Source organism: Corvus moneduloides, chromosome 1, assembly GCF_009650955.1.
Source record: "Corvus moneduloides isolate bCorMon1 chromosome 1, bCorMon1.pri, whole genome shotgun sequence".
Taxonomy (NCBI): Eukaryota; Metazoa; Chordata; class Aves; order Passeriformes; family Corvidae; genus Corvus; species Corvus moneduloides.
This window is the reverse complement of record NC_045476.1, coordinates 38,712,922-38,736,355: the sequence shown is the minus strand read 5'-3', so window position 1 is coordinate 38,736,355 and position 23,434 is coordinate 38,712,922. Positions and strand designations below refer to the sequence as shown.

At 37.3% G+C, this 23,434-nt stretch overlaps 1 protein-coding gene across 1 annotated transcript; it reads left to right on the top strand.

Annotated features, from left to right (window-relative positions):
* Window positions 1-1,792: 1,792 nt before the first annotated feature.
* On the top strand, window positions 1,793-23,222 carry ACP3 (acid phosphatase 3). Its single transcript, XM_032106675.1, has 11 exons — window positions 1,793-1,987; window positions 7,822-7,917; window positions 9,807-9,893; window positions 10,810-10,962; window positions 13,438-13,536; window positions 13,984-14,088; window positions 15,117-15,249; window positions 16,652-16,734; window positions 18,404-18,510; window positions 19,081-19,250; window positions 20,102-23,222. The coding sequence occupies exons 1-11, from the start codon at window positions 1,874-1,876 to the stop codon at window positions 20,218-20,220; spliced, it is 1,266 nt and encodes a 421-aa protein (XP_031962566.1). The 5' UTR covers window positions 1,793-1,873; the 3' UTR covers window positions 20,221-23,222.
* The last annotated feature ends 212 nt before the right edge of the window (window positions 23,223-23,434 follow it).

Genomic DNA, 23,434 nt, shown 5'->3' with positions numbered 1-23,434 from the left:
ATCCTTTTGAGCATAAAATACTCTGTCCAAAGTATACATGCCAAAGGGAAGAGTGAAGCCACAGAAATCACTACTAATTATCATATGCTTGGTCTTGCGTTGAACTATCATTTTTTAAGAGACGTTAACAAAGATTTTCTATAAAATGTGGTTGTTATATATTTTCAAACATTCTTTAATGATGCCATCAAGAATCCCACACCCTCGCACAAAAAATTTGAGTTCCAGTCCTAAAGTGAAGTCATTATAATGGTTCCATAATAGTGAGACTTCAGCAGTCATAGTCACCCATCAGCGAAACACAATAAACCAGCAAATCTTATAAAAACTAGTCAGTTATGAATTTCATGATAAGGTCTCTAGAAGGACAAGAAAAGATTCCAAGAGGCAACAGCGATCCTTAATCAAATAGCTTAGGAACCACGCATTATACATATTAAAAAAGCAGGACATCCATTCTTGATTTTTTGAGGTATATTGAAGTATTCTAAAGAAAGTATATTTTATGACCTGCTTTCTTAAATAATGGAGGAAGATGATCAGCTCATGTTTGTTTTCAGAAAGACAACATATTATATATTTATGAAGTTCAGATTACTCTCATGCACCTTCTGCATAGGCAAAAATCACACCAGGAAAGATCAAAAAGGAGGGTGGGGACATAACAGTGGAGGAAGAAAGAAGTCCAACTGCTGAAAACTGGGAATGGACTGAGAAGACAGACAGGAAAGTCTGGGAGCTGTGGTACTCCTCCCTTCCAGACCCATCCGTCAAAGTGGATACATAAGGACATTCACACAACGCAGAGAAGAGAATACCTGAGGCTTAGTGGGCTTTAAGGCCCTAAAGATGGAATTTCGGGTAAACAGTAAAATACTTGTTGTAGAAAATACTGCTGCAGAGAGCTCAGCAGAGGACCCTGAGACAGGTTTGGGTATGATAGGAATGGAACAACAATACACAAAGGACCTGAAGTTTTAGCATTTTAAGAACTCTGCTTATAGATCTCTGCAAACTAATTCATTTACTCACAAAATGCTTACGTAATCAAGTCTACAAGTGTAATTATTCTTATTTTATAGAGAGGAAGTCAGCAGAGGCAAGCTGAGCAACCTTCTCAAAGCCAGTGAGCTACTGTAAGAGCAACAATAAAAATGTGAGTTCCAGGACTTGTTCACTAGAAATTTTTTAGAGATTGGAGGCCAAAAAAGATAAGCAGTTCCAAAGGGGAAGTAAAGGAATACTCCAAGGGGAAAAAAAAACCCACACAAATTAAGCAAATAACTGCCCAGCAAGGGTCTTAAAGAGCATACCTGTCACAAGATTTATCCAAGTATTTTATCTGAGGGACTGAAAATTTTAACCCACATGAAATGTTGTTTTAAATAATTACTCTGATTTCACAGTGATAATGTGGAAGAGGACAAACAAATGAGGGGAAGGAAGCTGAAAAGTGGACTGGCTGAGCAGCAAAGAGAAACAGTATTGCCTAGCTCTTGGTTCTGAGCTCATTCTCATGGCCATGCTATAGTTTGGAACAATTCCAAGCACTGAGAAGTCAAAACAGAACAGGTAGGTTGAAGCATTAGGAATGCTCAGCAATTCCTTTGTATTTTAACTTCATCCTTACACCCCAAAAGAGAAAAATATTACAGGAAAAAAAGGACCTGAATTATGATTTCATTTAAAAGAATGTAAACAGTAATTTGAAAACAAAGGGCGATGCAATTTGTTGCGTAGTCACACAACATTCCTCTTGGATTTGAAATGCACCGGCGGCAGTTCCACCCCTTCTGAAAGTACAGCCTGACGTCTCACAGTTCAGCCTGAGCAGCTGCTGGAGCTACAAAGCCTTTTTTCCTCTTCTGTCAGCATGGGTGTGATATGGCTTCCCAACCCGTCTAGGATCCTGTGTTTTTCTTTTCACATTATTCTCATTCTTCTTCAACAGACTACTGCAGCACGAGAACTGAAGTTTGTGGTTGTAGTAAGTAGATTTGTTCTCTGTTTTGTTGTGGGGAATACAGGGACAGAATTACATGTCTGTTGAATCAGACAAGGTGTGCAGTTGCTTTGCCTGTCTTCAAACTTTAAAATAACTACTGCTGCCCTTTTGCTTACTGAGCTTAAAGACCTTACTTAAAGAAAGACAAAAATGTCTCTAATTATTAGAATTTTCATCTCCTAAGCTCCAGTTATTATACCAAGATAACTGACTTTGTGGTAGATGCATAGTGCAGAGGAGTTAAGAGATGCAAAGTCTACATTTACCTATTCTTCCTTAGTTTAAGCTGACACTCCAATGCATAATGTGAGAGCTGGTGATTATGGACTACCTCTTCTATGCTTGGAAGCTGAAGCTTATGATGTTACAGAAGTTACCACCCAAAAACAAACACAAATTTCCATTTCACAATAACTGTGTTGTCACAGCAGTACACTGAGAAACAGAAATAGATAGGCATTTTTATGTAGAGATTTGACATGTGTTGCATTAACTTCAGTTAGGCTGCAAACGGACTTTAATAATTCTTTTGCTGGTCCATTTCCTATTTCAAAGTAGCTAAACACTACTTCAATGCCACTTTCTCAAATATCTCTAGAAAAAGAGAGATTAATTCAATGTGATACTTTGGATCATGAAGGTTGAACCATAGTCCTTTTCATTCTTTTTTTTTAAATAAAAGGTATAATGATAAAGAATAGTTAGCCCAAAGGAATATTTTCTATACAGAGTTGAGGGGATTGGAATAAATTTTTATAAATAGGCACTTGAAGATCTTCTCCTTCAGCCTTTCTCTGAGACATTATGCGTGCATACAGGTAAGAGGCAGAAATACTGTGTTCCAAACATACCATCTGACCCTAGATAAAGTATTTCATGCACAGCTGTCTATTGGCTGCACTGTAGATGCACAGCTTGGGGGGAGGCCAGAGTGCACAGGAAAAACCAGTTCCTACTTCTGCTGAGACACCACACATAGCAGGGACCCAACGCTAATTCCAGTAACATTCTGTATATAGCAATATACTTAAATGTTGTTTCAATGATAACAGGGAGAAATGGACACACAGATGAAAACAGCACGCCTTGGAGCATTAACTCCTTGAGAGGAATGAGATTTTTATTGAATTGTAGCTGTTACTGTGTTCTGACAATGTCATGGTTTTGCAGAGAGTTACTGGAAATGCTTACCATTATGGAGATAGAGGCTTCTTATCCAAAATCATCTGCTTACCATAACTGCAGCCACCTAACAAAAAAAACCCCAATTTTTAGGGTAGCTTGTCACAATAAATATTAAAATAGTCAAAAAATTTCATTTAACCTGTCTTCCTTTTAATCCTGTTACTTTTGTTTAGGCTGACCAATCACCTAAAAAGTTACAATAGGTTTAATCTTATCACAGTATACATTTTCTTTTCTCAAGGCATCATTTACGTATACTCTAATTTTGCCTTTTGAACTCATTAATTGAATTTTCGTAGGAACAGAATTACTAGCATAAATAAATAGAATAGGAACTGACCCCAGAGCATATCACTGATATAATGGGATATAATGGGGATATTGCTACAGTCAAAGCAAGTCTAAAAGGCATCTTTCTGAGATAATTGAACAGCCATTCTCCAGCTCTCCTATGTAAGTTACTACATTTTCACCTGGGAGTATTACTGCATTGTGAAAATTGTCACAATGACTTTTTAAAACTTTCTTAGCAGAACTGCACAATATAAAATACATCTGCAGAGGAGAAGAAAAACAGATAAATGTTCGCTTTTGCTCACTTCTAGAACTGTGCTGTGCCTGAGAAACTGTCTCACTCTCTCCTCACAACTTCCAACTTCGTGCTGATTCTGTGCGTTTTGATTATTGGCCACAAGTCCTTTTGTCTGAAAAGCCCTAATTCAAGCCAATTTGTGGAAAGGCTTTTTAAATTTCCTTGTTTACATGTAAACACTAGCCTTCACCATAACTCTTTTGCACTGAATTTAAGATTAAAGGCAGAATTTAAATTTAAAGAACTTTAGGACAATCAGGCACCCAAGTAGAAATGAAATACTGATTTATTGCCTCTGTTTAAAGAAGTTCTTCCCTGTAACTTCTGCCTCTACACACGCACACATTTCACCTGTCATATAGACAAAGAGGTGTGGTTGCTGAGGTACTGTGATTTCATCATGTCTTTCTTACAACTCAGGATAGGAAGTGTTGACTGAGCGTGTTGTCTCTGAGCGTGATTAGTCTAATCAAGCTAAGCCATCTGAAACTTTGACTAAACATGCTCAGTATTTCTACATCTCTGGTTTCCCTGAACTGGCAGATTGATGGTTCCACTTGACTTTTGTTTCTTCATTCCTATTGCTGGCTTCAAAGTAAGAAATCTTTTTGTTTGAAGTCTGTTAATTAGTGTCTGCAAGAGGCTCACTATCACTCAGAGACAGATACTTCACTGGCATTTCTAAAGGAAGATCTTATGTATATATGTGTATACTACATGTGCCATGTTCTCAGTTCACCCTCTCCCCTGCACCAGTTTGCCTCCAATATGATTTTTCACCTGACAACAATGGAAGCAAATGCTGGCCAAAGTCTGAGTCATGTGACCATTTTCATATGAAGTGATCACACTCACAAAGTTACCAAGAGTGAATGGATGAACCCAGACACCAAATCAGGTTCAAGCTGTATCAGAGTGGAACGAAAGGGTAATGGATTTGGTAATTATCCACCTATTGCTTTTGAGAACTGAGGCAAAGCACTTCAAAAAGGAGTGCCAAAATTAATATAGTAAACAGATTTGCTTTGCTCTTCTTGTGTACATTCCCCTCACCCTCCCTTCTTTCTTGATTTCTGGTGTCTTTTCACCTTTTATGAGGCTTCCTTTCTCCTTTTCTCTCATTCTGCCATGTTCTGTGTCTTCTGAAAGGTCAGGAAGGCAATCTGTAGGCCAGGAGTAATAAATGCTGCAGAACAAATGTTTTTAAGTTAATTTGAAGAAACAAATCATTTTTAACAAAGCTGAAATTATGAGTGTTCAGAAACACATATTGATGAGTAAGGCAAGATCTGCAGGAATACACCTTCTTTTCCTATCAGGTGTTCTAATGAACACCTATAATCTGGTGTTCTAATGAAAAACACAGTTTCAAATTTTTAAAAAAGTCTCCTAAGACGTAGCTATGAGTGAATAAGTTAGTCTTCTAGGTTAAGTGGTTGTCCACACTGTCATTGTTTCATTTGCAACTGCAACTTAAGCAAGGTCATTTTCAGAAGTAGCAAGGTTTGAGCACATACAAAAATCATTTGGCTAAGAAGCTTTGTCCTTCAATTCCTAAAAACAGGGTTCTGCTTTTTTAAGTGTTTGTTCCCTACTTGCTGCTCCAGCTTAGTATTCATATCATATTTATGTGACACCTTGCAATGAGGTGCAGAACTACGAACAAGGAGGTGAACTCTTTCTTACTTTGTGTGGACTTAAAGAAACTGTGCTTCTTTTTAGAAGAACACACCCTCCACTCCTTCAATTTCTTAAGGTTACAAAGAAATGAAATACTATTCTTTATATCTCCTGCTCATATATTCAATATATCTTTTGATCTTGATCTTTTTGCACACTAACCTCTATTCAGGTAAAATGCTACTCTGTACCAGCTTGTTGAAAGCTTTTAGGGGTTGAGTGTTGTGACTTGTAGAATGACTGTTGTGACATGCTCAGGGTTATGTCATACTTTAAACATAAAACATCACAAACCAGTATTTAAAATCTAACACATTGTCAGTGATTTTTCAATAATAAAAAGGGCATATTTATTGGCCAAGTGTGGATCTATTGTTAAATACTGCCTAAAATAGACATAAAAAATAGTCATTTAAACATGTCAGTCAGTTCGAGCAGCTGTTAGTTACCCATAGAAATGCTTTTCTGTGAAGTTGAATAATTTAACAAGAGAGGATGCAGCTATATTGTAATAGGGAAATAAACCTTCATTCTTCACACAGGCACCAGCGTGTCCAGAAAAACTTATGAATCCTACCTGACACCTATGTATGCCAGCATAAGGAAATGTGCAGCAGTACAAAAGTCCTTCTCATTCATTTTTCTTGCACACAGCTGAATCAGCCACCAGACACTGTAGCTCTTTACTTATTCTCCTGTTCACTATGGGCACACTGAGAAATTGTTATCAAGAACCAACTGAGATTCCAAATTAGTAAGAAAATAGATTTAAAGATAACTAAAAATTGCATAGAGAAGGAAAATAAAACCCCAAACAACAAACTTTATGATGAGGGTGAAAAATCCTCCTTGATTTGCTGCAAAATATTCATTTTGGGTTGCCGACATTGTCAGTGAAATTCAACTAGCAAAACAAAAAACATAATAAGCAGTCTTCTACATGGTTCTAATGGTAACTTATACTCTAGCAAACTTTGTTGTCTATTATAGAAAATGAACAGAGGGAGAAATCTAATTATATTTGCCTTTAATGGATAGTATTTTCCATCTCTGAAGTACCTGCTCTAGCACAGGTTTGTTCACATTAATAGAGAAAGCTGATGGAAAGGGTGTGTGTTGCAATTAAAACATTAAGTCACACCACTGGTGTTTACTTTGAAAAATATAAATATGAAACACTTCCCAGTGGGAGTGGCAAACTAACTAGAGTGTACAACCCTCTCTGATGTCTAGGTAAGAATGATGTGGCTTAATGAGGCAGTGGAGAGTATTAACTATAAACAAATTATATACCACTGAGGTTTTAAGGAATAAATGTAATTTTATTAACAAATATACCAGGCTGCTACATTGTCATTTTATTGTGCTAAGTCAGGAATTAAGCTGATGATGGGAACATTGATAAGGAAAGGTAAATTTTTCCAAAAGTTTGAATCAGCATCCTGGCAGCTTGTCTGGAGCCCTGGGAATTTGTATTTAGCATTTCCTTTCATATGAAACTTTTATGAATTTAATTTTTCTGAGCCCACACATCATATGCTTAGGGGGGATAATTCTGTTTTTCAGAATATTTAAATTTAGGGTTGTCATTTTCTTTGTATGCTGGAATAAAAATACAAAAAAGGTTCATTTAATTTTTTTTTTATTAAAAATAATATGATTGAATGCATCACACTAATATTGACCATGCTGGAGTGTCCAGGATAGTAAAGGAACCAAACTCTTTGCTCTCACGGAATTTGATAGAATTTGATAGAAATAAAATCCTACAGATTTTCAAAAATATTTTTATACGTGTATGTAGAAGTATTAATAATGGAAGTATTAATTAAGATAACAATGTGAATGTTTATACTCTTTCATCTTTATATTTTAGGATGATTGAGAAATTGAGCATAAGATCCATGTGTACATAGAAATACTTTTAAAGATACTTCTATGAAAAAAACAGTTACTGGAAAATTTCAAATGTCTATGACAAAGAAATGAAATACTAATCTAAGTACATCAGTAACTGGCTTAATATTCAGAAGTGCTGAGTTTCCAAAATTCAGTCAGATTTCCTGTCTAGAGGCCTAGCTGTGAACGCAATCCCAACATCAACATCTTGGGTGATTAATTTTATGTTCTAGGAGGAAGAATCACCAGGCTTATGCCCACTTAATTCCTATCTAATTATACATATTCTTGAATGTAAAGGATGTATTCACATCCTACTTGACCAGGCTTCTGCAGACTCTCCAATGTTTTCACTTGAAAAATTACACTGGAAGTATAATGTATGCTTGACTCCTAGTTAGATAAGAAAGGATTGTTAACAGTAATGAACTCAAGGGTTTTTTACTGGTTACATTGTTAGGTTTTCCGACATGGTGACCGAACGCCAATTGTAAACTTTCCAACTGATCTACACAAAGAAAGCGAATGGCCCCAGGGGTTTGGACAGCTCACCAAGGTAGGTTGACTTCCTTAGAAGAACTTACAAATGCTACTAAAAGAGGAAGTGGGGAGATGTTTTTTGTGTGTGTCACTAAAGCATTTGCAAATCCCAAGTTCTGATAGTTGCTATTAGCAAATACCAAACCCAGTAATTCATAAACACTTTACAATGTTATTAATTCAGCTATTGTTGAATTGAAATCTTGTTCACCATAACTTTATAACTACCTTCCTAAAAGCAACAGCTTCTTGATAGTGTGTCTGCATTCAAATAAATGGCAAGTTTAAACACTGTACTGTTAACATTGATGAAGTTCTAATGACCATTAAGCACTGAGCCCTGAGTCCACATCTCATCATTGGACTGACAACCACAAAAAACCAGAAGACTCGCAGGAGAAGGTTGCTTCTGGGGACAACGTGTCTTCTAAGAAGGCCACTTGTTGCCCAGAGTTTCACTAGGATGCTCTGAACCTACTTGTTGCTCTGGCATTTTAACATCAAGCCTTAGCTCTTTGACCGTATTTGACATATGAAGCTCTGGAGCATAAAGAAGCCAATGCATTTCCTAATAACACTTTGTCATAGTGCAGAAGTATGAAACAGAGACAGTTCACTGTTTAATGTTTGAAGGGAGGCTTGAAATATCTGTAAAATTCAATCACTGAAACAATGCATTACTATCTTAGGTACCTAGCTTATGTAGTAAGAAGAAGTTCCTGCTTTGGCATTGACTTTTTTGAGAGCTTTTTGCTATTTTGCTATCTTTTTAGGAACAGTAGTAAGAATGTATTTCTCTGATAGGAAGAAGTTTAAAAGTTCAGCTCAAGCTTTAGAAATTAATAACAGAAAAGACAGTGTGCAACCTAAGACAACTGCAGGCACACCAAGGCAAAGACAGAAGAATGCTACTTAAGGCATGAAATGTAAGCCACAAATTTACAAGGTTGAACAAATAACAGAGCAATGACAATGATAAATGCTAGGTTGTCAGTCATCCTCTCTCAGCTGTCACTAAGTGACATACATTGTAAAGGACAACGTTGATCAGTGTCTACAGATCTACAGCACCGTGGAAACAGTATTTGTATAGAATCAGGAGCATTGCCTTTCTGTAGCAGATTTTGCAATCTTAGCATTTCAGAACATATAATTTCTTCATAGATATAAGTGAACATTTCTGTTAAAAATTCTAGATCACCTGAAACATACACAGTTGTTCTGGTTTTGGCTGAGAGAGAGCTGGTATGGGGCTCTGTTTTGGTTTTGTGCTGAAAACAGTGCTGATAATGCAGGGATGTTTTTGTTACTGCTGAGCAGGGCTTAAACAGATTCAAGGCCTTTTCTGCTTCTTGTACCACCCTGAGTTTGTCTGGGGGTGCACAAGAAGTAGGGAGGGGATACAGCTGGGACAACTGATGTCCACTGACCAAAGAGATATACTGTACCATATGGTGCCATGCGCAGCATATAAAACTTGGTGGAGAAGGAGAAAGGGGCAGACATTCATCTTGATGTCATTTGTTTTGCCAAGTAACTGTGATGGAGCCCTGCTTTCCTGGAGGCTTAACACCTGCCTGTCCATGGGAAGTGGTGAATAAATTCCTTGTGCTGCTTTGCTTGCACGTTTGGCTTTTGCTTTGCATATCAAACTGTCTTTAAACCCCTGAGTTTTCCCACCTTCACTCTTCTGATCCTCTCCCTGATTTCAACAGGGGAGAGTGAGTGAGCAGTTGTGTGGTGTTCATTTGCCAACTGGGGTTAAACCACAATAACAGTATGTTGTACAGTTAATGACCACTTAAAAGCTGATTGCTAATGACAAAAAAAAAAAGATAAGACATTTCTACATTAAAACCCTCCAGTCACCTTAATCTGGTAGTCACCCATATGCTTGCCTTACAGATTGGAATGCAGCAGCTATTTGAACTTGGACAGTACATGAGGAAAAGATATTCCAGCTTCTTGAACAGCACATACAACCGGCAAGAGGTATAGAGCAGATCTGTCTGGAGCACATTTCTCTGGCATAGCAGAACTATGGACTTATAAAAGCACATTATCATACTCATTTCATTAATGGAGAAATTAAGGTAACAGAAGAACATTTTTGAAAGTCAGACTTATGTCAAGTTAAAAACAGAATAAAGTCTAACTTTCAGCTCTTAATTCTGTTTGGGTCTTTCCCAGCCTAATTTTCCCACACTGAACAGCTCCACACCACCGAATGAGTTGGGAATTTATACAGTGACCCATTATTGTTTTACCTTGTTGAAAGATAAATGCCTATCCAGTCATGTGATGGGCCATGCTTACATACTTCATCCTGTAAAAGAGAGGTCTAACAGCTGTTTGGATGTGATTATCATACACTAAAGATCCATCATGGGGAAGACACCACTAACATTTTGATCTATATAGGAGGGATGCATTATGGGAAGGTATGAAAGACCTTTGCTATGCTTCCAAGAGATGTTTATGTTTTTAAGTACCTTAATATTCCTGACGTATCACTGATAGATTATAGAATCATTTATGTGGGAAAAGACCTTTATGAATTTCAAGACCAACTGTTAACCTGTCCACCACTAAATCATGTCCCCATGTCTACATGTACCAATGTTTTTCTGAATCTCAAAAGATAGAGAGCTTTCTTCTTTGAAATGATGCTTTCTTATTCTCTCAGTTCAGTCTGAGGGTTAGATTCCAAATTAAAAGATGCTTTGGCAATTCCATTTATGAAACTGAAGTAGGGCCCCGGAAAGCTGAGTTATGGTTTCACTGTTTTGACTTTATGTAAACACATAAAACTGGAAACAAGAAGTCAGGATTGACAAGTTGGGTAAAATTTCCCTATTATTATTACAGTTTCCATTTCATCTTTAATTCTTTGCCATTCTATTTTCAGTTTTACATCCAAAGTACAGATTATGATCGCACCATTATGAGTGCCCAGTCATACCTTTCCGGCCTCTTTCCACCAACTAGCAGCCAAATTTGGAACCCTGAGCTTCTCTGGCAACCCATTCCAGTTCATATTTTTCAAAAATCAGCAGAGCAGGTGAGTACTGGCTAGAAGCATTCTATAAAGTCTTAAACTTTCACATAAGCAAAAAAAACCAGAAAAAAAAGGAAAAAAGCTAAAAAACATTTTCATGCTTTTTGAGTTCAATATAACAGAAAATACCAAATGCAGCTACTGGCTGCCAAGTATGTCATAGGTCAACTGTAATAGCTACATGAAAATCCTCCTTCCATAGTTGCAGAATACCTGAATAGTCATATACCCTACCATTTTCTCCAAGGTCATTCCTTCTGACCAGAACACTTTTGGACAGTATTCTGGGGAAGTTGCCCTAAGTCTTTACAGGAAACAAGCGCTTTTCTAAACACCACTCAACTGGGCAGATCTTGTCTCTTTGGCAAGTTTGTTCCATAGTTTATTCAAGGAATTGAATTTTCCCCAGCCACTGTAATGACCTCAAAATTATTACCTTCCTATTCTGGTAGCATTTAGGCATTCTAATTACAGACAAGGGCTCTTTTATGCTCAGTGCTACAGAAACATTTAACGAAACCCTAGCACTTCTCTTGCAGATCATAAGAGTAGACCTACCTGAATAATAGGTCCTGTAGAAAAAGTTTTCATGTAGCTCTCTCTGGCTGACTCAGGTTTAGATTTTAATTTCACTTGCTCGTGACAAGGACTGCGTAAGGAACAGTGTATCCAACAGAAAGCCTCGTTTATTTCTGGCTTTGAGGACAGAAGTTGACTTTAAGGAAATTTGTACAAACCCCCTATTACATAACTGCCTGTCACCAACATCAGAGGATGGACTCAGTCTTCAGGGGGCTGCCACACCCCTCCCCCTTTGATGTTCCTTCATTCTTGGCCACCATGTTTGAAAGCAGGTACAGAGAAAAAGGGTTTCTGCAAACTGGATTAGGAAACGTGTGATTCAGCCAGAAATTTAGCCCTGTTCCTCAACAGAAAAGAATGCTGTCACTGTTATTTAAATGTGGGACACCAGAGGAAATTCTTTCAACAGAAGACAAAAAGGCATCAAAGTGGTCAGAGCTTTGTCCATATAGTACCTCAAAGCCCTTAGGGGAATCACAGTGCAATGTAATAACCTGTTTGGGGAAGGCAAGCTCATTTGTAGGAGTCTCTAGTACCTCATCACTTCTGTGGCTGCTTCAGGAATGGGTATTGACACTTCTCTCAAACACACCTCTGCAGCAACTCAAAATGCCTTTTATATATGCAAATCACCTGGAAAAAACATTGTTCCCTTGTTAAACCAAGCAGATGTTTGAAGGTATTTTCAAGCCCCAAGCAACACAAAGTGGGAAACTGAAGCCAGGTATGGTCCTGTAAAAAACCATAATCACAGCTTATTTTTAAGCCACTGAGATCTATCAAGACTTGACAGGCAACAGTAGAGTACTGCTTAATGAAGCCAAAGGGAGTGGCTTAATTAATAACAACTAGATAGGGATAATTAAGACATACAGTGAGAGAAACATTTGTTATTGTGTAATTAAACAACATTCCCCAGTTTCATATTGCAGCTTTGAGCCTTCGTCCTCCAATGTGCTGCTGTTACAGACAAATTACACCCTTGGAAATCCATCCAAGTGAAAGTGGGCTACGGTCAGTTGGTGGCTGCTGCCAACTTCACCTTGGAGACATGCTGGAAGTGCAGTCTGTTAATGTTATAAGATAATACTAGTGCTGGGTCAAAAATGCCCTGGTGATGTGACATAAAGTGCTGAACCACCACAAGCTTGTTTTGTTCATCACGGCTTTTCACTGGCACTTTATGCTGTATCAGGTATCATTTGTCTTTCTGCAATTGATACAAACCATACTTGACAGAGCTCAGAGTTTGAAGGATGCGTGTATTTACATGTTGTTCAAATCAAATATGTACTATCATGTGACCTTGTAATGCATACACTTGGAGTAATTAAAGTGAACCATATCTCTAAAGAACAGAGCCTTGAGGCTGATAGCCTTTTGATATTTCAGGAGCACAATTTATTTGTCACTCTCGTTTCAAGTTCTGTCTATGAAGTGCTATTTAAAATGCTTACCAAAATGTACTGGGAGAGCTGGATGTGTAGATGCAGAAGCAATTTAGGTTCCAGGACCAGGTGGAGTTAAGTTATATCTGGGGGGATTCAGAAAATGAGAGGGAAATGGCTTCTTAAAATTTCTCGCCATGGACCCTGACCCATTTGTCAAAGCAATCCCCTGACAGACATGTGCAATTTCTTTTTGCCAAAATCAGTTCAATTGAGGGAAATCAACCTATCATGGTATCAAGTAGCCATTGAAAAGTCAAACTACCACAGTCTATCACCTATGTAAACTCAATTCATGATTAAGGTACCCAAACAAACAATTATTGAGTAGATCAAGCACAGCCATGAATCTACCTAAAAATACTACTCCATTAATCTCAGCAACAGAAAAAACAGAGGAGTGTTGATAATTTTAGAACTATTCTAAGTTTTGCTTTTCATGTTTCAGAGGCTGAATTTTCCTCTGCCCAACTGTCCCCGTTTTGATGAACTTCAGCAAGAAACACAAACATCTAAAGAATTTCAAAATAGAATACAACCATACATGGTAAGAGAAAATAAACAAAAAAACCCCCCGAGATGTGAGAAAAAGGAAGGTAATTAAGTCATAGAAGTTATGGAATTGCATTTTTATCTTTTGTTAAAATGCAAAAATAAATTGAAAAAAATTAAAACCCTGTTTAGGTTACATACTAGAGAAAGGTTTTTCACCCAGAGGGCGGTCAGGCACTGGAACAGGCTCCCCAGGGAAGTGGTCACAGCACCAAGGCTGACAGAGATCAAGAAGCTTTTGGACAACGCTCTCAGGCACACGGTGTGATTCTTGGGGTGTCCTGTGCAGGGCTGGAGCTGGACTCAATGATCCCTGTAGGTCCCTTCCAACTCAGCTTATTCTGTGATTCTGTGAGAATTCTGTGAAAAGGTTGGGTGTTAGTGAATCTATCTGCATGTATGCTTGAGTATTTGTAGTATACTCTTCACTTTTTCCCCACAGGGTTTTTTACAAACAATGGCCGTTAACACAGGGCTTGAACTAAACCACCTTAAAATACTGGACAATTTCCAGCTCTGGAATACATATGATACTCTACTTTGTGAGGTAATAATAAATCAATAGGTGCTGGGGAAGAACGTAACTCCAGCGTCGGGGTTTCAATTAAACTAGGCAATGTGTTTTCACTGGAATGAGTTGTCTTCTCTCCTACATTTCTTTTTTTCTTTTTCTTTTTTTTTTTTTTTTTTAAATTTGAATCTAAGTTATATTGTAGTGCTTTGGTAAGAGATAACTGCAAAGCATGGTATACACCTTGGGAGACTGTCATTTCCATTTCATGTTTTAAGGACTGTTACCATTCCCATTATTTCCTTTTCCCCCTTCCCAATATGCTGCTATAGAATTATTCAAGTGTGCTGGCTATAATGTATTTCTGATTTTTAACGGAGAAATGAAATTATTAGCTTTAAACCATCAACATGTAAAAATGAAAATACTTAAGATTTTGAACATGAGAGATCATGAAAGATCATGACCTATCAGTTAAAAATTTTTGAGACGGTGATTGCTACCAGTTAAAAAAGCCCAAACTGACCCCAAGTATGGGATAATTCCATTTGGCCCCAGTCACTACCAGCAGTGTATTAAGGCTTTTGAACACATCCTCTACAAACAGGTAATTAAACATGATAAGACACTGTCACTGTTACTGTTACATGACTGGAGAGTGATACTCGTCTCTAGTTGCCCAGTGTTAGAACTGGTATGGGCACAACTGTATGGAAAGGCAGAAAAAATTAGATATTTATAACCTGAAGACCCAGAGAAAGGAAGAGAAGAAGACATATGTCTGCAATATTTCTCACCAAAAACATGTATCTCTATAGCAAGAACACATTTTACCTACAAGAAATCACCTTCACACAGGTGCTTCTGCTCTGCCCATTCACTCACTTCAGAGTGACCCCCATTCCCACAAAATGTGTTTCAGGGCATGCTCCAGAGTAAAACCGCACTGAGCAAAGAATTGCAGAACAGCCTCAGAAAGTCTAAACTTAGTAGCGTGAGGGTAGATGATGGGATGATGGAAACCAATGAATTAAAAACATTCTTTTGTTTTCCTTTATCACTAGGGTATTCACAATTACACTCTCCCTGTATGGGCCACCAAAGATGTAATTGACAAGATGGAAAAACTGGCAGAATTGTCCTTACTCTCATTATTTGGGGTTTATAAAACAGAAGAGAAATCACGACTACAAGGAGGTAAATCAAAAAATGCATAGCTCTAAGAAAGGAGGAGATAATACCTATGATAAAATGCAACATCCTGTCACTTTACTAATGCAAAATTATTCAAACAAACCCATGATTTGAAACTATGGACATTGGATGCCGTATTAAGTAAATATGTGCTGAACATTGGCACTTGCATGGATAAGATACTGCAACAAGGTGCAAAAATTAATATCTTAATTTTTTCCAGATTATTTAAGGGATTAGGACTTTTAAAAATATAGAAATTAAGGGAATAAATCAGGCTCTCATGGTTATGATCATTACTTTTCTTACAGTAGGTTAGATTAAGTTGTTTCTCCAACATTTCCTTGAATTGTTTCCTGTTCTTTTTTTTTCCCTTTGATGTACTGGTTATATATTGTGTCAAAACACTGGCAACACATTGGTAGCTCTCTGAGTGATATAAAGCTGCTCCAAAACAGTCTGATCAGAATAGAAGCTGAGAGATTCCAGTTATGTCTATATTGCAAGAACTACAAGAACTGGGACTACTGCTTAGTTCCAAAATGGGGGCACACAGACTGTGCTGTACCTTCTGACACTACTTCAGGACACAACCCAGGAATTTATCATATGATTCCCAGGTATCCATGAGTAGGAAATCAAAACAATTGAGCTTGAATATTTGCAGGCTGGAACATTTGAGGCTAGGCTTTCTAATGCACCTACTGAGCAGCGTAGATCTAGGTAAAAAATTATTAGCAGATCTATCACCTAGGCATACACACCACTGGTCAAGACACACAGTAATTAGAGGCTCCAATCTGCAGTAAAGCCCACTAGCTGGCAGATGACCACATCACATGGCCAAGACTATTTATCTAATGTTCACTGGCATACCAGTTACATCCTCTTTGCTTAGAATGATATAAACTGTGCTTCAGGGAATTTCTGCTGCCCTCACCCATTGGCTTTAGAATACCTTTGGGCTGGAGAAGTAGTACAAAAGAGCTTTGGAAAAAATGAAGAAGCAATAATGTGTTACTTGTTGGAAGTAAACAGTTAAAATACTTCTTTGCCATGTAGAGACCAGCACAGTTGTCATTATTTCAACACTACAAACAAACAAAAAAAAAGGATGGAGAGGAGATCTCAGCATAACAGAACTGGAACTGTCATTATCCCCAGTTCTCAGGATGGTTCTAGATGATTTCCTGTGATCCTGCCTCTTCACTTGACCGGGATGATGAATCATATATTTCTCCTCTGTAATATCTTCTCTGGAGTTACAAAATTTTAGTAAACTAAAAAATGAGTATGAGGCCTGAGTAGATGTCTTAGATTTGATAGTCACAATATTTTGTCTTTTTTGTTTCCATTCATACATTATACCTTCATTTTCCACTTCCTTTTTTCCCATCTTTTTAAGGTGTCCTTGTGAATATTATTTTAAACAGTATTAAACAAGCTGTCAATTCTTCAAAACCAAGAAAAATGGAGGTCTACTCTGCAGTGAGTATTTTCATCTTTCATAAATCTTGCTGTGATTTTACCAGTAAAGTAAGTTAAATGAAAGAATAATATAATACAGTTTAAGTCAGCTAACAAGCTGAACACCAATCAGTGCAAGAACACAGTATACGCATGAATCTCACCTCGGTTTCAGTTAAACTATATTTGGCAAAGAAAACTATGCATTTTACCATTCATTATTCCTACAACTTAATGGTGCAGTTTCTATTAGCTGCATCTTTCCTGAAGTGCTCCAAAGATACTGGCACATCGCAGAACTTCAGCTGTGCCTCCAAACCTCTCTGTGGGTTCTTTTTTATTACTACTATTATTATTTTATTTATTTTAGAGGGTGAAGAGGGCCACTTTCATCAGGCCAAGATCTGCTTAGCTCATTCATTATTCTGTCTCTAACAAGGGCCAAAGGCAGGGATGAATGTGAGAATAATGCCAGGAGAGAGTGATAAAACCTTCCAGCAATCTGTGTCTTAGGGACTTCCTGAAACAGAATCTCTCTGTGTTTAGTATCTCTTGACAGACTGTCTTCCATCAACTTACCTAATCACTTTTTAAATGCATTTATACTTTTGGATTCTGCAACATCCTGTGACAATGACTTCAATGTTAAAGAAAAACACACTTTATTCGCTTTTTCTGGGTCACTCATGAATTTACTATTGTCGGTCATTCCTCTTCCAGATTTCCTTTTCCAAGACAGAGTCCTACCCTATTTAATCTTTTCTCATATAGAAACTACTTGATACCTCAAATCTTTCTCACTGTCCTTTCTACACGTTTCTAGTGCTACTACGTTATTTTTGAAAAGGAAAAAAGCAGTGCATCCAGATTTTTCACTTCTGCTTTAATATCTTGAGTACAAGTATACTGTTATTTTTGAAACTGATCAGCCTAAAAAATTCCAGAACCTGAATAATAATTAAACCATAGCTGCTAGACTAGAACATAAATAGGTCTAGCAGATATATATATATCTAAAGATGCTTGCAAAATTTATTCATCAAAGTGTTTGGACTTCCTGCCTTCAGCTCCTGTTCCTACGATCCCTGCAAGATGGGGATAACGGGTAGATGAAGAAACTGCAGGTGGGTGGGTAACTGATCCCATAAAAATGGAAGTCAAACTGAGATTTCATAGTATGAATCCAAACAGAAGGAACAATTGAAAACATTCTGAAGTGGAAGTAAGGAGAATAGTCTTTGCACACAACTATTTGTCTGGTATACTACCTGAAAAAAATTACTTGTACTTTCACTTGAAATGCCTTAGAATATACTACCTTACACTGCCTTAATCTGACCTTGGAACAAAAAACACTACTGAAGGAAGGAAAAGAGAAAATGCACTGAAAAACTAAATTCATTACTCAGACCACATCTTGCTTTCCTTCAGTATCTGTCTTCAAAATCCTGCCAGATGGTGTAAGACACATACTGCAGAAACTCTTTGGAAATGCCTCCTGCTGTCTGTAGTAATCAGTTAACATGTTTTTCCCAATGGTGAATATACTGAACACATTTTTATGGTCAAATTTACACAGGTTTTCTTTTATCTTGATTTCCACTTCCTCTCTACTCTTGTCTCATTACTCTGGGTGAATGGTAGTTGACTTAATTGAGTGTAAAGGGTGGATTTTTTTTTTCTCCAATAGCATGACACCACACTTGGGGCCCTCCAGATTGCTCTCAATATTTTCAATGGAAAACTGCCACCATATGCTGCTTGCCAGTTTTTTGAACTCTACCAAGAAAGCAATGGGCAAGTATCTTCTTATTTATGCAAGAAAGAGTGTTTAGAATTTGCTACCCTCTTCCCCAAAACCATTTTTCTCTCAAATATTTGAGGAGATACAATTTTGATTTTAATGGCTACTTCACTGACCAGCACATAGGCACAAAGTTATATTAAAACTAGAGAAAATTATGTTTTCTGGATGTGCATGTGTGCTATGAAAGGCAGGAACAAGAGGTAAAACAAGCCTTATGAGAGGGAAGTAAATGGTAAAATACTTTTTCCCGATTCTTCACATGATAGCAAGAACATTTCCACGACATAACTCCCACAGTAAGCCAGTTGGCTTAGAAGAATCCAGGGCTGGTGCCATTCAAGGAGCCTTCAGAAGGAGCTTTTCAGCTGACTGGTGATCTGAGCAGTTAAATAACCAGCTTTGGCAAAGTGGGCTTTGCAGATGTCTTTCACAAAGCCTCCATTCTTGGAGAACAGGTTCTAGAGTAGGATGTTAGAGCCTATTTCCAACATTTTGTCTCAAAGTAGGAAACCTTCTATTTAAGAACCTTTTTTAAAAAGCTTTTCAATGTTGTTAATCAGGCAATATAGCATCGAAATGCATTATCGGAACGACACTTCAAAGGATCCTTATCTCCTCACTTTGCCAGGGTGCACCTCTTCTTGTCCACTTGAGAAGTTTGCTGAACTAGTTTCTCCTGTGATTACAGAAAACTGGTCAAAAGAATGTGGGAAGAAAGACAAAATGAAAGGTAGTGTAACAGTTCTGTATTTTCCACATAAGACATTAGCAGATATTTTATCAATGGCTCCAAACTTCATACCTTTCACAGAATCAATAGATTTCCCTTTAAGTGTGGGTCAGATTTACTATGGACAAGGAATATCAGTAGAAATTAAATTAGCATATTCACAAAAGGAGCTGCCTAAAGGCCATGGCCAAAACTAGATTTCCACTTGTTGAAAATGTCTAAGAGAAGTATGGATGTGGGTGTTATACAAGTGTCCTGTGCATGTTGGATACATCAGACTTTCTGCAGACGCAAAGCAAAAACGGCTTGCAAATGCATGGTAAGATTTGTGCATCTGTATTTCTGCCATATGCACTATGTACTGAAGATACCACTGTACTCAGTTGTACTGAGTGCAGCTGATCCATGCAAATATGGTGGCTATTTGCCTTGGACTACCAACACCTGAGAGCTGATAACCTCTTCCCGCCTGAATATTATTTCTGGGAGGGAGGAGAAGAGCAAGGCAATACATGTTACTTTTCAATAGTCCCATTATTTCCCCTGTCCTGCATATATTCACCATTTTGCTGATCCCTGATGAAACTACTTTTTCTTTTTTCATCAACTACACATAGTCCCTCCTGCCCTATGGAAATCTGGGAGTAAGATTTACCTATGTACAGGAAGCAATCTATAAATTTCCACGACTGAAGTATATGTTCTTATGTCGCATCTCTCAGTAAATGTGATCTTGCCAGAAATATTACCATTGTACATATATGTAATTAGACTGTTAGCTTTGCATCTAAAATGGTATATACGTATGTCTTTCATTAACTCCCTTTTCATTTATTTTTTGTTCTTCACAGATATTTTCATTGGATTTAATGTTGCTGTTGGCTTGTTGTCCATTTTTAACCTTGTACTGCTCTACCTCCTTTATCATTATGGACAATGCAGGCACAGAAACAATTACCAAGACATTTAAACTGGAGGTACAAAAATGAAAGAGAGAGCAGCTAGACATCAAGAAATACTTGAAGTTTCTGATATCCATCAGTTTGCTCAGTCAAAATAATCTCCAAAGCATATTCAATAAACCTGAACAGCTGAGGTATCTGTGGCCTAGCTCCTAAAATTCTAAATGCCTGCAGTGAGAAATGCTGTAGAAATACATTATTTTAGGAATTACTGGATGGATGGAATTACTCCAATTTATATCTTTATTCTACTACTTCTATTAATCAATCTTACATCAACCAGTGGGGTGAAGGAATGCTATTGCCTATGCTGGTTTTTTTACATTGCCTATTACCATTTAGCCCTCTGCTGCTCAGCAAGTCTTTCTTCAAAACTGCAGTCTGTAATATTTACCTTACTTCCCATAAATGGCTATTTTGTTGATGCACAGGAAAATGTTTTTAGGGAGCAGAGGCTGCAATTACTGTATGAAAAAGACTCATACCACCATTTGGACATACTGTTTCTGCCTTTATTCATGCAAATTTATGTATGATTTTTGACCTTGGCCTTCAGCTAATAGAAGTCTTCAGCCTGCTCTCTAAAGGAGTTCTCCTCTACAGCTCTCACTGAAATGAGTAGAACTGGGATAATCTCTGTCACATATCCAGGCATCAAGCAAGAAGCTTATTGCAACAGCATCTTGGTCAGTGTCTGTAACTTCAATAATATGGATAAGTAAATACATTAAACCCTATTTTCTGTTGCTACACTGTTTTCCTATTTTTCTAACCTCCCAGTCATGAATGATCTTTTGCTCTGCATCTTTTCTATAATGCCTTTGTTCTCTGTCCTGCCACAGGTCCCTTCTATAATTTTATTTCTTTGAGCCACTCTTAGAATAATTCCTCAAACTACCCCTCTCTTCATTATCTTTGATTTTAAATTACAATAACTCATTTAACTCCTTGCTCTGCTCACAATCCCATATGTTAGCAAGACATACAGTAAAAGTAAGAAAACAATGATTCTGCTTTTTTTATGTTGATCTCTTCTGTGCAATGTATTTTGTTTAGATTGTAAGCTTTTAATGCTAGGGAATGTGTTTCTGTAACTGCTCTTTAGTGTCACAAACTATATGCATAATAAGCATTAATATTGCTGTATAAAATCCTACTTATTGTCATATGTTTCAAGACTGAATCAAGACTTTTTCATCCTGTAGTCTTGCAAAGCATACTGTAAATTACAATACCATGGAGAAGTCTCTTTAAAAACCAAGACAACCATACAAACAAGTGCCAACAGCAGGGTCAGGCCAACAGATATGATGAGTTCAAGCTAATGTGCTCAAGCTAATGTGTCCTGTTGAGATTTAGAAAGAGAGAAAGCTGAGAAATGGAGCTGCTTAGCTCAGACATGCATCACAGCAATGTGAATACATTGCTTCTGGACTGACTTTCACTCACATTCTGTGGGCTGCAAAGTGGAGCCCAGAAGCCTCATGAGGTAAGCTATCGCTGAGACAGAGATCTAGAGATCAGCCCTCAAGATTACAGCTGAAATGTGATATTAAATATCATATATTAAATAACATAAGTCAGAGTAACAAATGCTTGTGGGAATATAGCACTTCCCAAACATTGCATTTCTTGTAGTAACTTCAGCTACTGAAGTGTCCACCTTTTGAAACATTATTTCACACTCAGTAAAAAGCTTTTAGTAGTATCCATGACATTTCCATTTTATCTATTTTAGGAAATATCATAATCAACTGATGGATTTGATTCTTACATGTACAGTATTTTTATTGTATAACAAGTTGATGCAAAACTGTCAAAAAGATGAAAGGCTGTCGCTAAATCAGATGGATGTACAAGTTTCAGCTTGTAACTAGTAGTTTTGATCCTCATGCAAAAACTTGAAGGAATATCTATATTGCAGTCAAATGTATCAGAGCAGCTCTAGGAAACAAGCCTGAGCCAGCTTGGTAACTATTAGCAGGGTACTTACAGTGGGGAAAAGTTCAGAACAAACTGCAAAACTCATCCTGGCTCCTGTATGTGCATATATATATATATATATATATATATACACACAGTCAGTGGTTACCTGATACTGAGCTCTGTATTGCCACAGCCACAAGGCTGCTGGTACCCACTTAAGGATAAATTATGGTTTTTATTAGAGGAAATCAGATGCTTGACAAGTGAGGATGTATCGACTGATAATGTGCAGTAAGAACCCGTTTCGAAATATTAGAAAATCAGTCGATTGCACACCTCAAGAATCAGAATGAGATGCATTTTTTCCAAGATTGCTTCTTACAAAAAGAAGTAGATTCAGACAGAAAGTAAAATGTGAAGTGTCTGAGACATATTGTGAGGTTTATGCTGCTCAAGCCTAAGCTGTAACGAAGAATTTCAAAAGATGAGGCAATTCTTATTGCAGCAGGAGCTGTCAGGAAGGAGATATATTGTAGGGACACCTTTTTGTTAACAGCTAGTCATACTTGAAAATGCATATGCACTTTTAGAAAGGATCCAGCAAACACAAGTTACAGAGAATGTAATGACAGATTCCGATGATGTAACTTCAGAATTAATGAGGGTACACTAAAGATGTAATACATTAGTTAAGTAGGCCCTGAATTTCACTTATAGGAAAGATGTTTTGTCTTGCTGTATTTAAATCAAGTAAAATTTCTCCAGTGGAGTAAAAGGTTGTACATGTAGATGAGTTTGTAGCTTTTTTATTTTTTCAGCCATATTTACAATTTGCTTAGTATAATCTGCAGACTGTTTGTGATTAGAAAATATCTTGTCTCCAAGCAACTTGTGGCACTGCAATAATGTATTTTAAAGAAACAATTCAACATTTGTAATTTTATCTTATTGAAAAACAGTGGAGCTTTCAGTATGTCTAGAATTTCCAAACAAAAGTAAATGTTCAGATTTGTTGCTTTTGTAATAGATTTTTAAAGCACTTCTGCTTTGATACGAATAAAGTTGATGACATGAAGCTCTTCAATTTGCCCTCTAGCAGTGACATTATTTGTCTCTACAATAATTACTGTAGCAACTAGATGCTCTGCAGCAGGGTTTGCTGGTGCATATAGTAGACAGTAGTGTATATGCAGGACTTTTCACCTCAGTCAGCAACAACCTCCTCTTACTGAATTGATTTTATTCTGGAACTTCTTTATTCACAGGCTTGAATATTGCACACACTGGGTAAGCACA

What these genes read in the sequence shown, in the direction of transcription:
- ACP3 (XM_032106675.1), top strand. Translation starts at nt 1,874, where the DNA reads ATGGGTGTGATATGGCTTCCCAACCCGTCTAGGATCCTGTGTTTTTCT. An exon ending in GCACATACAACCGGCAAGAG is followed by an intron (nt 9,894 to 10,809) that starts GTATAGAGCAGA and finishes TTCTATTTTCAG; the next exon opens with TTTTACATCCAAAGTACAGA. An exon ending in TTCAAAAATCAGCAGAGCAG is followed by an intron (nt 10,963 to 13,437) that starts GTGAGTACTGGC and finishes TTCATGTTTCAG; the next exon opens with AGGCTGAATTTTCCTCTGCC.